Below are 18,949 nucleotides of genomic sequence, written 5' to 3' on the forward strand. Positions count from 1 at the left end.
CTTTCAGACTTTAGATTTGTCATCAACAAAAAAACTGACCTGTCCCTTTATAGTGTCACCTTGGTGAGAGTGGTCTGTGCCCTGACAGAATTTATCTTTGTCTGTAGTGATTCTCATTCTCCTTGGGCCTATGAATACCTGGTGCATAACTGGGCAATGCCTCTTAGGCTACCTAACTGTGTTCCTAACTGTCCACAGAGACAGCTCATCGGTCAACTGCCCTAAATTTGCATTATCAAGTTAGAAAGAACCTACCAAGAAGCTTTTATGATTCAAGATTCACTTTCTTTGGCAGGTCCCTATTTCCCTGGTTAGAAGAAGTAAATGTAGATGAGGCTGTGATCAGGAACCTCTCCTTAACTTAAAGATATTACAGAATTTGTTGCTAAAGCAATAGCTGCCCAGTGAAAATCCTTAGACTCTCTGGCCAAAGTTGTTCTTGATAATTGGATAATTTGATTATCTTTTAGCTTTGTAAGGAGGTGTCTGCTGTGGCCAACACCATCTGCTGCACCTGTATTAACATTTCTGGGGAAGTTGAAACTCAGCTACATAAGATCACTGAAAAGCAACTTAAAAAGGTGACTCTTTCAACAGGGTTTTTCTTTGCTGTATTTGATTTTGACTGGTTTGGGTCTTAAGGACCATGGTTTTGAAGTATACTCCAAACACTGGGAATTATCCTGCTTATCATAATAACAGTAGTCTCTTTGGTACACTGTATTCTCTCAAAAGCTTTAAATGTGTGATTGCAGCCACTCACCACCAAGCAGATGATCTCCCTAACACTAGAACATCAGAAAAGGAATATAGAAAATGACTGACTTAAAAACTGTGAAAGTCAAGTTGTGGCCAGTGCATATCACAAAGATTAAGCAAATAACATCATGACCTGTGAACAGCACACAAATGACCAATGAAAACTGCAAGAACTCAAGAGCAGTAGCTGGGAGTGGCACTAATGCCTTACATTTTTATCATATATCTCAGGCTGACAGTCTGATGAAAAGGGAGGAATTGTTAAAAAAGAGACAACAGGCCCAAAAAGGAGCCACTTGTGCTAAGCCCCATGTCAACAAACCAAGACAATACCTAATCTAACTGTAGTTTCATCCTCTCCCAGGAATGTAATCTTAACTAGTCTGGAATTTCCTGGCCAGCACTAGTGAAGCAATCCAGATAGACAGACCCCAGTCTTCCCTTAAGGGAACATGACCTTGCCTGAAATAATCCTTTCTGTTTATGACTTCATTGTCCCACTCCCTTTTTGCCTTTAAAAACCTCTCCTTTTCTGCAGTTTTTTTGGAGCTCCTTTCTATTTTCTAGATGGAATGCTGCCTGATTCGTGAATCATTCAATAAAGCCAATTAGATCTTCAAACTTGCTATGTTGAATTTTGTTTTTTAACAGATTGCTGTTTAGTATTTTTAAATTTTTAAGTAAAAATAGGGAACAAATATTTTTTAAAAGAACAATCTCCATTAGAGAAAATTTCCATTTGTCATAGCTTAAAGCATAAAACTTCAAAGCCAAAAATGCTAGATTGCCTTTGTAGGATTCTCAGCACTTAGAGAAAATGACTAAATGTATTTCTAAGTGGACTCAAGGGAAGAAATAAAAAAATATATAGTGTTCTCAAAGTGCTCTACAGAGAAAAAAAAAAGGCAATAGATTATTAATTTAAAACCCACTGATATAAAATTTTAAGTGTAAAGTGACATTCAGGAGAAGGAAATTACAAAGTTTAATTTCTAGTTTTTGGATAAGTTCCAGTTTTACAAGTCAGGGCAGCATATCAAAAGGAGCATGAACTTTGGAATCTGTCAGAGCTGGTACCAATTCAGGCTCAGCCACTAACTGGTACATGACTTTGGACAGCTCTTTAATCTAAGTCTCAATTTCTTCATATACAAAAAGAAACTAATCAAAGCCTCCTCTCAGAGTTCTGGCAAGAAGCAGAAATAATAAATGTAGTAGGCATTCAATAAATGACTGATGTTGTTGTTCTCTTGTCTGTTGCATATCACAAAAGAAGCACTATAACAATAATAATAAAAATAATAAAACAACTATGATACTTTTCTACATGGAACGTGGACAGCCCACAAGCAAGGGACAGCCTCAATTTTATATGTAAGCTACTCTTCCTCAAAAATGCCATTATACTCCAGAGGCAGAGTGCTGTAGTGGGGCCAAATGACCAAGAGAGGGAAAAACCCTTCAGACTATTCCGACCATGAGAAACAAGAAGCAAGCTCTAGGTCTGGCTCTGCCATTTACTAGCTGTATGTTCTTAAGCAAGTCACTTTGCCTTTCAAAGCCTCAGTTTCCATTTCTGCAAACAGAACAATCCTTCACAGATCATGAAGATCAAATGTATATGAAAGGGTCTGTCCAACTATAAAAGCACTACACAAATAAAAGGGACTTTATATAAGTACATTTCATTAAAGCTAGTTTCCAAGAACAGCAAGTTTGAAAGGTGCCATAAAAGGGTGTAATGGTTGATGGCAAAAAAACACTGTAGTCAGAACCCTATGGGATCAAATCCCAGTTTGGGTTCAAATCTCTGGCAGTTATTAGTTATATGACCTTGACAAGTATTTACCTCACTGAGCACAAGCTTCTTCAACAATACAAATAACAATAATAGCACTTTCTTCAGGTTTATTGTAAGGATTAAATAAAATATATGTAGAATATTTTGGATACTCTCTGGAATATAGTTAGTAATAAGGAAATAATAACTATTATTTTCTATCAAGACCTTATACATAGCCCTTGATACAGAAATTTCATGTCTAATCACCTGAATGTGGGAATAATCCAAAATGAGGAAAAAATTTTACACGAAGAAATTCTTCAATGTGTTATTTACATTAATAAAAAGAAAATGTCTTATATTAGAGGAATAATTATATTATGGTCTATCCACTAATGGCACATTTAGTAATGGCTAAAATGATGTTTATAAAACATTTATAACAACTTGAGAAATGTTTATATATCAATGTCTTAGTGCCAAAAGCAAGGCTATAAAAAACTAATTTTTAGGATGATCAAAAATATACACGTACCAATTTTTGATACAAAAATATACACATACCAAAAAAAACTGGGTAGTAGAATAATGAGCAATTATTAATTATGTCCAACTGCTTTACTGTATTTTACAATATTTCTAAATGGGAAAAACTTTATGGTAAATATAAGTAAACACATTGTATTAGTTTTCAGCAGATTTATTATTATGAAATTGTAATAAACATTGATTGATATGTTCAACAAGAGATAATGGAAGAACACAAAAAATTATAAGGGAATACTCTGAACATGTGCTAATAAATTAAATAACTTAGATGAAATGGACAAATTCTTAAAAGGACACAAACTACTGAAAATGACTCAAGAAGAAATAGAAAATCTGAATAGACCTATAACAAGAGTAAAATAAGTAATCAAAAAAATACCCAGTAAGAAAGGCCCATGCCCAGGTAGCTTCACTGACAAATTCTACCAAACATTAAAAGAATTAATACCAATTCTTCACAACTCTTTTAAAAGGTGGAAGAGAGAGAATACTTTCCAACTCATTCTATAAGGCTAGTACTACTCTGATATCAAATCCAGACAAAGACATCACAGGAAAAAGAAAAATATAGACCAATATCTCTTATGAATATATATGCAAAAATCCTAAACAAAATACTAGCAAATTGAATCCAGCAACATATAAAAAGGATTGTACACCATGATCAAGTGGGGATTTATCCCAGGAATACAAAGTTGGTTTAATATCTGAAATTCAATTAATGTATACTATATCATAGAATAAAGGAAAACTACATGATCATTTCCATGCATGCAGATAAGACATTTAACAAAAATAGATACCACTTTTTAATTTAAAAAATTAATAAACTACGAATAGGAATGAACTTTCTCAACCCAATAAAGAGCATCTACAAAAAAGCCACAGCTAATATCATACTTTAAGGTGAAAGACTGAATGCTTTCCCTCTAAGATCAAAAACAAGACAAGGAAGCCTACTCTCACATTTCTATTCAATAGTAACAGAGATTCTAGCCAGGATAATTTGGCAAGAAAGTGAAATAAAAGGCACAGAATAGAAAGGAAGAAGGAAAACTACTTCTATTTTCAGATGACACGATTTATAAACAGAAAATCCTAAAGAATACACTAAAAATGTATTAGAGCTAAGAAATGAGTTCAGCAAAGTCTCAGGATACAAGAGCAATACACAAAAATCAATTGCTTTTCCATACACTTGCAATGGACAACCCAAAAATGAAATTAAGAAAACAATTTCACTTACAATAGCATCAAAAAGAATAAAATATTTGGGCTAAATTCTACAAAAGAAGAGTAAAACTGAACACTATAAAAGATATTAAACACTGTTAAAAGATATTAAAGAAGACCTAAATAAGTGGAAAGATACCCATGTTCATGAATCAGATGATTTAACTGTTGAGACAGCAATATTTCCCAAATTGATTGAGAATAGTCTTTTCAACAAATGGTGCTGGAACAACTGGATATTCACATGCAAAGGATAAATTTATATCCCTACCTCATACCATATATGAAAATTAACTCAAAATTGATCAAGAACTAAATGTAAGAGGTAAAAATAAAATTCTTAGAAGAAAACATAGCACAAATAACCTTGGATTTGGTCCAAAAGTACAAGCAACTAAAGAAAAAAGAAATTGGACTTCATCAAAATTAAAGCCTTTGTGCTTCAAAGGACATCATCAAGAAAGTGAGAAGACAACCCATTGAATCGGAGAAAATATTTGCAAATCATATATTTGATAAGGAACTTGCAACTAGAATATAAAAATCACACTTACAAAAAATAATATAAAAATAAATAACTCAATTTAAAAATCAGCAAATGATCTGAAAAGACATTTCTCCAAAAAAGATCTACAAATGGCTAATAAAACACACGAAAAGATCCTTAATATTCTTAGTTATTAGGGAAATGCAAATGGAAACCCTAATGAGATACCACTTCATACCCACTAGGATAGGTATAATGAAAAGGAAAGACAATAACAAGTGTTGCCAAGGATATGGAGAAATAAGAACCTTCATACATTGCTGGTGAGAATGTAAAATAGTGCAGCCACTTGGGAAAACAGTTTGGAAATTTCTCAAAATGTTAAACTGAGCTACCATGTGACCCAGCAATTCTACTCATAGGCATATACCCAAGAGAGCTGAAAACATGTGTTTACACAATAATTTGTACATGAATGTTCATAGTAGCATTGCTCACAATAGTAAAAAAGTAGAAACGATCCAAATGCCCATCAGTTGATGAATGCATGAATACAATGTAACATATTCATACAACGGAATATTATTCAGCAATAAAAAGGAATGAAGTTCTGATTCATGACACAATATGAATGAACTTCAAAATATTATGCTCAATAAAAGAAGTCAGACACAAAAGACTCCATATTGTCTGATTACATTTATATGAAATGTCCAGAATAGTCCAAATCTATAGAGACAGAAAGTAGATTTGTGATTGCCTAGGGCTGGGGAGGTGTAGGGTAGGGGAGCGCCTATTAATGGTTTTTGGAGCAGGGGCGGGGATGAAAATATTCTAAAATTGATTGCAGTGATGGTTGTATGGCTCTATGAATATAAAAAAAATCACTGAATCACTTTAAACTGGTGAATTATGTAGTATGTGAATTATATCTCAATAAAGCTGCCTTTTTCAAAAAGTGATCTAGGAAAAGAATTTGGCATTTCCTCAAAAAGGTAAGCATAGACTTACCATATGACCCTGAAATCCCACTACTAGGTATAAACCCAAAAGAATTGAAAACAGGCACTCAAATAAGTACATATCCACTCATGTTTATAGTAGCACCATTCACAATAGCCAAACAGGTAGAAACAACCCAAATGTCCATCAACAAGTGACTGGATAAACAAAATGTGATATATACATACGATGAAATAATATCCAGCCTCAGAAAGGGAAGAAGTACTCATAGATGCCATATCATGGATGAACCTCAAAAACATTATGCTAAGTGAAAGAAGCCAGACACAAAGGGTAACATTTTGTCAGTCTATTTATATGACATGTCCAGAACAGGTAAATTCATAGAAAAAGAACATAGATTGATGGTTTCCAGGGGCTGGGGGAAGAGGGAAATAGGAAGAAAGTGCTTAATAGATCAGTTCACTTTGGAGTGATGGAAATGGTCTGGAACTAGACAGAAGTGATGGTTACACAACTTTGTGAATGTACCAAATGCCACTGAATTGTTCCTTTTAAAGTGGTTAATTCTGTGTTACCTGAATTTCACCTCAATAAATTATTTAAAAGAAAAAGCAGTCCAAAATTTGAAGTTAATAATTCCATTTACATGCAACATTTTAAAAGTCGAAAAGTATTTCAAAAAGAGAGGATTTACAAGTTGGTCTTGGCTTTTTTTTTTAACCTAAAGAAACTTGATTAAAATTTTAAAACTCTGAGTAATCTTAGATATAAAAAGAGAATTACTCTCTTTACCCTCATAATAAATTACTACCATGGAATTAGTTCAGTTGGAGCTTTGAAAGATTTATTTCATGACATGCTTAGATCTGAGAGTGAATGCATCTCCCGTTGCCCCACTGTCAGAGATTAACTTGCTAACTCACCGGCACAAATCAGCTGGGAGCAAGACCAGTATCTGAATCTCAAAGGAAAATATCCCACACAAATTAGAATCAAATACTCTGCATCCTAAACTCTACATCTTAAGCCTAGGTAAACTTCCAAAACCAAGATGTGAAAATAGAAATTGAGAAAATTATCTATAAGCTAGATAACAAAGGAATGGAGTTTCACAGTAAGTTACTCACATAATCATCCCAGCTTGTTTATTTTTGGTTTAATTTGTATGTGGAGACTAAGTTCCTTAAACACTCAAGTGAGTTTCAACTAGATTCTAGTATCTCTGAGAAAAGCTCAGTAGCAAATAAACAAAGGAAACACTGGACTCTAATTATATGGGGGTAGTGGGGGGCAAGTCATCTATTTAGAAACAGCACACATTTTGGGAAGCAGATGATCTAGGATTTCCCAAATTCTGCCTAGAATAGTCTAAAAACATGAAGCAAATTTCATGAAGTTCTGTTTGAATAGCTATAAACAGTAATCTGATCATTGAGTTATAAAATCTAACAAAAATTCAATGGTGCTACCAAATGTCACGTAGGTATGGATATAGCTATTTATAAGCATACTGAATAAACAGATATAAATTTACAGCGAGGCTTTCTTGTTCCCTGCCACTGAGTTTTAAATTGAGATTTTATATTGGTACATTTTCAACTGAAATCAAATCAAATATAAAATATCTCTTGGATAATACTTTATGGTACATCATAAATTCAAAGCTACATCTTCCTAAAGGTAGTTTCCTACTCTATCCCAATATTTAACCTTCAGTTCAAATGAGGATGCCTCCTGCAAAATCTCTCTGGGCAGCTGGAGAACTGTGTAAGTGAGAAGGGGGTGGGGGGTGGGGCAGAGGGTAAACCCAGCTCACTCTCCCCTTTTATCCAGGAAGACAGGCACACTTCTAGCACTCACCTTTCTCAGATTTCTTGTCTTTCGTTGCAGTTGTTGAAGTACCACAGCCCATGTCTTCTAAATTATGTGTGCTTATGAATTCAACTTCTCATTCTAAAACAGTGTGAAAAGTGCTTTCCTTTATGCTGCGAGGAGCCCTTCCTGGCTGATCCGCTTCAGTCATAGATCCTGATGAGGCAGACACACGAGGGAGGGAGGAGAGCACCCGTTAACAACAAGGTATCTAAGAGCCGCTCAGCAGGATTCATTTTATGCTTCTTCTCAACTGCTGTTCATCATGTGATGTGGAAAGTGATCAGACATAATCTAATCCTGGTTTATTTTCCAAAACACAGCAGCAGCAACAGAGCAGCTATAGATGGCTTTTCTGCAACACATAAATTATATTTTCCCCATGTCTAGGTCAAATCAATGCTTTATAAAATAAAGCATTAAATCCTATACCCAATAAAGCTGAGAACTCTTTAATATAAAAATAAACAAAAACAAAGCATTAAAAATGAAAAAAAAAGTAAGAGTGTACAACTTTCTAATTGAAATATAGGGAATGGGATATGAAGGGTTTGACATAATTTAATGGTTTTGGTTTTAAGCTCAAAATAATTAAGTCTATCTGGGCTTTTAAAAACACACACTGGAGAATGCCTATGAGACAATAACAACATATTTATACAGCTATGCCAAAATTCAAATCAAAATGAGTTCTTCCACACTATTTCTCAGAATCAGTCTAGGTAGTTGTTCAAAATTTTTTTTAAAAGGCTCAAGGCCACTCCAAAGACTAAGGCATCAGAATTCAAGGAATGCCCTTTTCAAACAAGCTATCGAGGCACTCCTGAGGCCCCTCCGAAGTATGCCCTCACACTCACCAGGCCTTCCAATGGGTTAGCTGGAACTGCTACACTGGTTATTCCACAGTCACTCCATGGGAGTTTTCAACAAAATTCCTTTCTGTAGTAATCCCACCTCATGCCTTTCTTTAGGTGATGTTTCTTTCATTTCATGATTCTCCAAACCAGCCTGATCTAATCTATTTGTACTTCTTGATAGTGACAAAGTCAGAGAACAACTGACTTCAGACTCTGCCAGGCATGCCTATTTTTCCATTAGTACTACACTAAAACCTTCAAAATTATGGCTCAACTAAAGAAAAGGGCAAAATAAAATAAGCAAAATATCTGAATTATGGAAAACCTTTCTAAACAACAATAACCTTAATAAACAGACATTCTGATCAGACCTAGACTTGATTCTTTATGTATTAAATTAATTAACACTCTTAAACTTTGGGTTATTTCCAAATTTGATAGGCATTTATCTTTCTTAACTACATCGTGGATAAAAAATGTTAACAGGGTCAGCTCCAAAAGCAGAAAAGCCTTGTGGCATTCCACCCTAGACCATTCTCCAAGGTTACCACAGATCCATTATATTCACACTCTCTGAGCATAGTTCTTCAGTTAGGCGGCAAATTCACCCACCATAATAACTATCCAGTTATTTATGAGACATCCTAGGAAGTTTCCCTAAATATTTTAATGAAATTAAGATATATAATTTGACACCTTGACATTCCAGACTATCTCAGCAGCAGCAGCAGCAGCAGCGGAAGAGAAAGAGGAGAAGAAGGAAGGAAGGAAGTCAGTTTGGCATTATTTTCAATGACAGAATCATAGAAGTTTAAAATGAGAGAGACCTATAAAATTACCTAGACTTCACATAAAGCGCAAGAAAGCTAAGCAACTTGCCTAATATCATATAGACAAATTGGTTGTCAAACTTTGTTGCAAATTAGCATCATCCGGGGAGCTTTTAAAACTCAATGCTCAGACAGCACCTCAACAAATTAGGGTCTGTGGGGATTTAAAAAATAGAGATGCCTGGGTGCCATCCCCAGAGATTCTGATGTAATTGATATTGGGTGGGGGCTGGATAGTAAGAGTTTTTAAAGGTCCCCAGGTGATTCTAATGTACAGCAAAGTTTGACATTCTCTAATAGAGACATTGTTCTAGCGAACCCATGACGATGCCTATCAATCATCACACTTTTGTCTAAATGCTTTGACTCCATCTGTTTGGAACAGATTTTTTCCAGAGGTCATGTCAGGCTTATAAGGCAGTGTCTTCTAGCATCTACTCTTTTTTCACTTTTGAAACCAGGGCACTATTTACCTATGGCCTGCCTTCTCTTCATTCTCAGAAATTTCTCAAAGGTTATCTGCAGTGCCTATGAGAACACGTCTGCTGGTTCTTCATCGCCCTTTGAAGTAGTTCATTTGGTCCTGGTGACTTTCTCCAAGTGCCTAGATCCAGGCTCTCATATATGAGTATCACAAAACTTACCAGGAGAGATTATTTTAAAATGCAGACTCCCAGGCCTTATCACCAATACTTGGATTCAAGCATTCAGGGGGCCTGGGAATCTGGAATTAGAAGTGCACCCTTCATGGGACTTTGACACAAGCACTCCCCATATCTCAGTTTGAGAAACACTGCTCTCCATATCTCCCTTGGGCTTTGCGTCCATCTTTATGCTATTTTTTTCTACCCCTTTCTATGAATACTTAAGAGTTGTGCATTGAGTAGGCAACACCAGTTCAACAAGATGAAGTGATATATTTCAATCTCAATTTTTTTTCTAGGAAAAAAAAAAGGCAGTCTCTCTCCAAAGGCATTTGGTTCCCAGCCACCCTCAGTTAATTCATTACACAACAAACAAAGGTCTATATAAAAGATTCACTAGGAACTAAAAAGTGTCAAACTTGAATATATTTCTGCTAGATTGTAAGGTCTATGGGTACCTTTTTTCTAAACACTCCTTGAATCTCTGGCACCTACACAGTGCCTTTCACACAGCAGGTGTTTGACAAATGACAAATGAGTGAATGAATATTTCTGAGCCTGAATCCTTTAAATAATTAATGATAAAAGTCATTATTAGTCCATCATTTTGTGCACAGATACATATTTGACTACACAAAAGCCTTTTATTAAACCAGAAAATGGGTAGCACTTATATATCCATTTCTAAAGAAAATTTTAAAATCATGATGGAAAGAAATGAGACTTGTTCTAGAATTCTTGGGTTGTTATAAAAAAAAATCATTTGTTTTAGAATTTTTACATCATTAAATAATAATTATTAAACAAGTTTTTTTTTTAATGTTTCCCTCCCTCAGGTAACAGGTAAAACAAAACAAAACCAAAAAGAGTCAGCTCATTTTAATTCTCACCAAAACAAGAACTGGGTAAGGCCAAGTGCCACTTACTACCCCAACACTGCCCAACCTGGACTACAGTCACTCACTTAAAGGCAGAGAGGGACTCACGTTTGTAAGCAGTGTATGTGCCTTTGAGGACATCTCTAGGTGGTGCAAAGCTGATAAAAATTATTTGGGGATTTTTCATGATTTGGGACAATCTAAGCTTCTTCCACTCCCTGCCCTCTGTCAGCACTTGATAAGCACTTGGTGTGCTAAAGAAGCTTCTGAAGAAATGGTTTCCTGGGGCCTGAAAGGGGTTCTTCAGCTCAAGAGGTGGGGAGTTTCTGCAGCATTCACAGAGACCAAGCATACCTTAGTCAGTGACATAAACCACTGAAAAGGTGGATCTTGGCAAAAAAAACAGCCTGAAACTTGCTCAGTGCTGCTGCCCCTACCAACACAGGCCAAGGATGGTTTTAAAGCATAAACATAAAATAGTGACTCATCATTCACTTATAATCTGCAAAAGGAGACTCTTCTGAGGCTTCTGCTAAAGGCTTTTACTGTGCATGTTGGGGAGGGGTGTGGTTTGAGCAGCAGAGGGGTGGTGGGGGTGGGGAGAACTGAAGGGTAGGACTGTTTGATGTTGTTCAGTTCTTTTCATCTTAACCACTTTTTATTTCCCAAGGTGAAAATACAAGGAAAGCACAAAAGATGGCCGTTAGAGCCAACCCAACCTTGACAACCAAGCACCCTCCAAGTGCTAGCCCAGCCTCTCAGAGTTGTTCTTATTCATTCTTGATTTTATTTCAACGTGCATCTCTATTGAACGCCCACACCATGGCTCAGCTACCTTGACCTTGATTCCGCTCCGCCTCTGGCATTCTAGATGTGAATTGTGTGGTTTCCCATGCTAGAAGCTCAATTTTTCCTAGAGATGCTGACTCTTGTAAGAAATATGTACTCTATCTAGCTCTGGCCCTGAGGAACCCAAATCCAGAACCCACAGTCCTTCAAATGGCACCACAGCCCAGCCCCCAAAGTAGGAGTTCGGCAGGCAGGCCTAATTCTTCCACCTTGGACTGGGAAACACAAGCATGGAGGGCACATACATCTTCAGGCTCATCCTTCTGCATTCCCTTTGTATTCATTGAAAAAGGGGTTCTACAGCCTGATGTCTGTGGCCTAAGCATAACTAAGAGGCATAGAGTGGGGTAGAGAAGTCCCTGGCCAACCACTCTAGAGAGGCCCCTTCTACCACTACCTTTCCAGTAGAACACTGCAGCATTTGCTTGCGTCTGGGGTCTTAAATGAATAAGGGGAGGTCTGTAGGAGTAAGCTGGTGATTATTCCTGGGTCCATGAAAGGGTAAGAAAAAGGAAGAAACGATACTGACCACCAGTAGGTATCTGAGGGTATCTGCTGTATCAGACAAGACTGTAATCAGGAGGCAGCTTGGTGTAGTGCCAGGTTTTCCAAAGTGTGTCTGTGGAATACTTCTACGTGGTTTCTGATTCTAGGGGAAAAAAAGTCCCACCATCAAATAAGTTCAGGAGAAGCAGGATTAAACAGGTTTCTTTACTGCAGGATTCCTCGGAGACTTCTGGATGTTAATATGCATCTCTAACATGAATCTCAAAGAAAGAGCTATGGTGTCTACTGTTTCCCAAATAGCCTACCTTTTGAGGTAAAGCATCTCAAGAACATATTTTGTTCCTGTCTAATGCTAGCCCAGTGGAGCCTGGGGTTTAGAAGTCAGACAAACCGGAACTTAAATTCTTCTTAGCTAATAATTAATTCCTCTGCACCTCAGTTTTCTTATAAGAAAACAGGGATAATAACACATACACCTTACAGACTTGTACAGAAGACTAATGAGAAGATCAGTGGTGGAAAAAACCGACTGGAACAAAGAGCAATTCTTCTTAGCTGATGAGTTAGGAGGAGCCATGCACGGGTGGGTACCCATTGTGGTACAAGTGTTGAAACAAAACTTGTGTTTGTTCAAATCTCTTCCTCAAGAATGCATTGTCTGGGGCCTCCCAGAGACTAAACCCCGTGGGTGTCTACCAGCTCTGGGATAATTACCGATAGATTCACAAAGAAATGGATTCTTTTCCCCTGAGAGCCCTAAGATCTGAAAAAATGCTTTTCAGTAATAATAATCACAGCTGAAAATCACTGCTACTCATTAAGGGACTATTTACCCAGCACAGTGGGTACTTAATGCTTCTATTATTCCAGTTAACCTGCAGAGCAACCATAAAGGGAGTATCATCACTCCCATATTACAGATGAAGAAACTGAGACTGAGAAATTAAATATCATACACCACGGCACAGCTGATCAGTGGCAGAACTGAAGATCCATTCTATTTAAAGCTTAAAGAACAAAAATCTCTGTCCACCAAAAGGTTAGCTGAGCCTTGGTTTCAGGATCCAATTGGATCAATCTATGGGAGCTCTAAATCACTAAAGAGAATTCTTGAACATTGCAAGGAATTTTGTTTCCCTTTCTTCCAGATAGATGGAAATCCTATGGTCCTCTGTGATAACAAGAGACCAAGGAAACTAAAGGAAGATTTCTAAACATGAAGTCGTATAGTGGGGAACGCCCCATGAGGGTCCTAGAAGGGTTTCTCAAAGCACCCCTTCCCTCATTTTCTAGCTCTCACCAAATTGACCACAGAGTTTTCCCAAGTATCAAGTTCTTTTGAAATAGGCTACGACCCTTCAGATTGCAAAGTCATCTGTATACCTTTTTAAGATGATGACAACTGACTTGCAATCAGCATTTTTAAGAAAAATCATTCCAAGAAATTGCAAAGCAATAAAATAAACTCCAAGGAGTGTACATTCCTTGTTCTGTTGCTACACAATATATGTTATAATGTAGACATCTGCTTGCCCAGAATACCTAAGAACAAACAAACATATTACCTGTTTCTTCTGCTTGGCCTATGTAGAGGTTTATCTTCACCCTAGGTGTTTCAAGAGAAAGAAAACCAAGAAAAAACTTCTCTATGAGGGATGCAGAGGTCTGAAAGAAAAGAGGTACAATTCCAGTTCTCTCTGGAGCATCCCCCCTACACACACACACTCACGCACTCCACACATCTCATATCTCTGCAGCTCTCTGCAGGCAGAACCCTTGTTTAAATAAAAAAATAAATACACACGCATACACACAAAGAAGTAACTGGAACAGGCTTTGCCTTTCAGCCTGGAAGGTGAACTGAAAGCTGTGGATCCGGGAGAGGCTGGGCTGGCCCGTAAGCTGCAGCTGTCTGCCCAACCCTGCCCTGTTCCTGGCTAAGAGATGAAGGGATGCACTCAAGTAATGGGCTGTGGTCACATGACTGCTTCCAAGGGGACCAGGCTCTGTACAATCAGGACCAGGCCGCTGTTTGCATAAACAAGCTGATCAGCACAAAATACAAAATGAATTTCGGTAAATCCGGGCAGAAGCATTCTGTGGTTGACTCTTCTGGTCAACTGATGATAATTTTTAGGAAACATTACAGTAACCCGGCCACAATTAAAAGAAGGACATGGAAACACTAAATGTTCCTCCTTAGGACTTGAAAAGCCATGGTTTTAAAGGAGTAGCCTTTGGGTGCCGTGCTGCAAATTCATTTATATGACATTTTTATTCCTCTAGCTATTCAATTAGTTGCTTGTTGGAGAACGTAAACCAAGTCCCCTCAAAATCGAGTTCCTCTGCCAAGTTTATGATCAACCTCTCTATCCAAAACTTGATTCCCTTTCTTGCCTCACACCTGTTCCCTCAAGTTGAGGAGTGTTAAAGAGAAGGGAGGAAACTGAGCAGAACCCTGCAGGGCCCTCCTGGGTACAAAACCCTTTTCACGTCCTCCCTCCCCCAACTTGTCATCTGTAGAAAAAGGCTTTAGTCTCCTAGGCCTTCCCTGAGTTCCAAGAGCTGACCCAAGCAGTTACTGATTAAGACAATAGAGTCCCAGGACTCCTAGTTCCTCCCAAAGGGAGATCTTTGAGTTGTTCTGCACAAACTAAGATTCCCACCCAGGTGGAGGATGGTGACTATGGGCTGACCACAGGCACGTAGAGCCCAGACTGGTTGGAACCAGGAGGTTGAGATTCCTGAAACATTATCCTCTTACCTCACCACCAACCAATCAGAAGAAGGTCCACAAGCTGATCTCACATCTCTTGACCCTCACCCCTAACACTGCCTTTAAAAACCCTTGACTGAAAGCTATTGGGAGCGTCTGGGTGTTTTGAGCATGAGCTGCTCATTCTCCTTGCTTGATGCCCTGCAAATAAACTCTTACTTTGCTGCAAACACCTGTTGTCAGAGTTTGGCTTTCTGCACTGCAGGCATATGAGCCCTTGCTTGGTGAAAAACGTATCTGGGAAAGGGAGATTCACCTCCCTTCATCGGCAAAATGGAACAAGAATGTTGACCTGTGATTTTGTTGAGTTTGAGAAGGAAAAGGAGGAAGACACAATTGAAAAATTAAAGTGCCAGTGTCAGTACTGAATGCCAGCAGCCTCAGTTCTGCTGTCTTTGAAGGCAATCCAGGGGTGATCTTATTCCTAGAGTCTCATGCTGACTACAGCTACACGGACAGCAGTATTCCTCCCAAACTCTTCCCAGCCGGTTACACAGCGTATGTGTTTTCGAGCTTACTGGCCGTAGGCACCGTGAGCTAGGATTTAAAGGTTTCCAGCCATAATCATTTCATAACCCAACCCAAGCTGCTCTCTAGCCAACTCCTTTCTGCAATTGAGAACCACAGGAGATCCAGTAAAGTGGTTACCTAGCTTACTATTAAATCTAATGGAATCACTTTAAAAATAACTGGAAAGGTAATTCTGGGCTTCTGTACTCCTATTAGCATATTAAATATTATCAGAGGGCCTCATTATGAGGCAATACAACCACACAGCTTTCCAAGGCAGTGACTCCAAGACTAGAACCTGATGAGGCTGCCATACACGCTATAAGTGATAGTATAATTACCCAGGCTCCCAAAAACTAGTGGACAATCTCACTATATGGCTGGGTTTCTAGCCAAATGCCTATTCAATTCACAATGATTAAATGATGGCTATGTCTAGATGCAGTTGTTCAAATGCCACTTCCTCTGTGTGAAGCCTTTCCTAAACCACCAAAGGGGAGTTAGTCACTCTGTCTTCTGGCTCTCAAAGCCATGTGCGTGTCCAATTATAGAACTTCCCAAAGTGCGCCGTCATTTGTCCTTTTACATGTGAGATCCTGAAGGAACAGGATCCATTTCATTCCTCTTGGCATCCACAGCACCAAATGCATGAGGGGTACTGAAGGGGAGCAGGTTTTGCCACCCAAAATATGCCACTTTGGCATGAGAATTATTTTGAGCTAAAGGCAATCAAAACCCCAGCAGACTCAGGAAAAGCTCTTTGCCTCCCCCTCAACTGCCTAAATTTACATTGGAAAGGGGCCCTGTACCAGGAAGAGGACTATTACCAGAGATATCTTTTTACCTTAAGAAACTTATCTGCATAACAGGGCAACCTTTGTTTTCCAGACCTCTCCTCTGCCTTCCTATGAATGGTCTTCCTTCCCTTGTATTCCCAGACCCCTAACCCTTTACTTAGCTCAGGAGGTTATATAAGCTTCAACTACCTGGCTACTTTTTGAGTCTTCATCTTTATGGGATTCCCATATGTACATAAATAATTTGTTTTTCTCCTGTTAATCTGATTTATATGGTTTTTTGTTTTTTGGGGGTGGGGGTAATTAGGTTTGTTTATTTATTTATTTTTAGAGGAGGTACTGGGAATTGAACCCAGGACCTCATGCATGCTAAGCATGCACTCTACCACTTTGAGCTATACCCTCCCCCTCAATTTAACTATCAAACTAGCCAAAGAAGAAGGGAAAAATTTCTCCCCCTACAGTACTCACTAAATATTTGTTAAATCACAGAAAGAAAGGAAAGGAGGGAAAGAAATCATGATTTAGGTTAGGGTTAGGGCTATTTTAATAGCCAGTCTCTGGACCATGAATTGGATTGGCTGGGTCCTTTATGTGATTTGTCTAAAATCTAGAATTTGCTTAAAATGAAGAACTTCACCATATTTTCCCATTGTACGAAGAACACTAAAAAGTTACTTTGAGTATCACAGTCCTGTAGCCAGTCTCCAATTGTTAAATAAACTGGCATTGATGTGTGCGAATAAATCACAATAACATTTATTGAGCACTTATCATGTTCTAGGCACTTGTTAATTTTACATGTGCTAATCTTATTTCATCCACACACCATCCTATGAGGTATGTACTGTTATTATCCCTACTCATGCATTAGGAACTATAGCCCAAAATCTAACAGCAAATGAATGGCAGAGCTGGCATTTGAACTTGACCACTTTGACTCTAAAAGCCCTGCTTATGATCATTACACTATATTGCTTCAGTCAGCACCTTGTGTGTTTGCAAAATGAAGCTTCCAGCCTCTTCGCAGATGCTCTCTGGTTTTCCTCCAGCTAGGCAGGGTTGTGTTCTCCCAGCCTGAAAAAAAGAAAAAATAATGGGCAAAATAATGTTAACAGTTCTAAACTCACTCAGTAACAAACTTATACCCCTAACAGGCAAAGTAGGTCACCTTCTCTCTCAGTGGGTACGTCATCATATGAAAACAGCCAATAGGAAAGGTAAGAGTTCAATTTCCCCCTTGAAAAGGCCAGAGAAATATCAAATCATCCTTAACTAAGATACACTGTGCTCTTCTACTCAATTCAACACTTTTTTTTTTCAATTGATCTCCCTCTATGTGGCAGGCACCTTGCTAAGAGATAGGGACAAAATAGTGAAAACAATGGATGTGATTAGGCACGGCAAACATATAGGTAAATAAGGAATTAAAATAAAATTACATATTCAAAGCTATCTCCCTTATTGGGATATAAGCTCCGGTAACCTAAAACAGTACCAGGCACATAATAGATATTTATTACATGAATAAATGAAAGCAATACAATATGACAAAATCTCTAATAGGATAGGTATGGGGCACAGAGAAAGAGCCCTACCTCAGAAAAGGGGACGAAGGAAAGCTTTCTAGAAGTGATGCCCTATCTGCAACCTGACGATTGCACAGCCAGAAGTCAGAAGTAAACCAGAAGAAAAGAAGGGAGGAAGAAAAGAGAGTGTTCTTGTAGATATGTACTTAACAAGGATGTGAAGTGGGAGAGGTGAAACAAAAATCAGAATGAACTGAGCTCCTAATTATAATGCTGCAATTAGACCCACAGGCAGATAGAGAAAAGTGTCCATCTGCTATGAATGAAATATGGCGGCCTCTCCACCTTTGCAGGCTGGACTTACTCTCCCTTGGCTGTCTTGGTGGTCTCTCCTCCCTTTCTCTCTTCCCCACTCCCCTACTGGATTGGCCTTCACCTTCCAAATAAACTTGCTCTCAAATGCTTATCTCAGGGTCAGCTTCTGAGGGAACCCAAACTAGGACACTTGGTGAGTCTATGGTAGTAGCAAGCTATGGAAAGACATAGGGTAACAAAGAAGGCTGGTTACCTCACAAGGAAGGGACTGCACATTGCAGGAAAACCTCTCCTATTTCACCAGCTTCCTGGAGCTGGCCACAGTTCCAATTTCTACCAAGAAGAAGTCATTTTAATGGGCAGCTTTTAATTGATCATGACACACACCACACACTGGGGAATATGCTGAACTCTAGGCAAAGCAGCTGGACTTGGGAAGAGACTGAGAAAAAAATGTTGTGTACTGATCTATTCGGTGCTAAGTACTTAAGGTGTCTGCCCACTCATGGTCCCTAATACCTCAATATCTGACAGCACAAAAGGGGGAGCTCAGAAGCGGCTGGCTTCCCAGCTCTAGCAACTCTCAGCTAGCCCTCTGGTGCTGGGGCCAGTGATAAGCAATCACACCCAATTCCAGCTTCCTAGCATGTAGCAGTCTCCAAATTGAGGTACCTGACCCACAGCAAATGCATAGCAAATGTTGGACAATAGAAAGCAAAATATTAGAATTCATATTTTTAACTATTTTCTTATTTATTTTGAATTTTCTATTTTCATGTATGTTTGGTAATGTATACAATATATGAGT

The 18,949-nt window shown here is 38.3% G+C and overlaps 1 protein-coding gene across 9 annotated transcripts in view; it reads right to left on the reverse strand.

Moving 5' to 3' along the window:
• The window catches only part of PPEF1 (protein phosphatase with EF-hand domain 1), a 124,973-nt gene that overhangs the window by 87,324 nt on the left and 18,700 nt on the right, over positions 1 to 18,949 (reverse strand). For 3 of the 9 annotated variants that reach the window (XM_032475730.1, XM_032475724.1, XM_032475722.1), the window contains 4 exons: positions 17,288 to 17,374; positions 13,780 to 13,820; positions 12,237 to 12,356; positions 7,638 to 7,805 (listed from right to left, as the gene is read on the reverse strand). In XM_032475730.1, the coding sequence (XP_032331621.1) occupies positions 7,638 to 7,689 (52 nt within the window). In that variant the 5' untranslated portion in view covers positions 7,690 to 7,805; positions 12,237 to 12,356; positions 13,780 to 13,820; positions 17,288 to 17,374. Of the gene's footprint in view, positions 1 to 4,051; positions 4,058 to 7,637; positions 7,806 to 12,236; positions 12,357 to 13,779; positions 13,880 to 17,287; positions 17,375 to 18,949 lie in introns of those variants that run through there. The other 6 variants (XM_032475727.1, XM_032475725.1, XM_032475729.1 and 3 more) reach the window with 4 other exon arrangements.

This window comes from Camelus ferus, chromosome X (genome assembly GCF_009834535.1).
Source record: "Camelus ferus isolate YT-003-E chromosome X, BCGSAC_Cfer_1.0, whole genome shotgun sequence".
NCBI lineage: Eukaryota > Metazoa > Chordata > Mammalia > Artiodactyla > Camelidae > Camelus > Camelus ferus.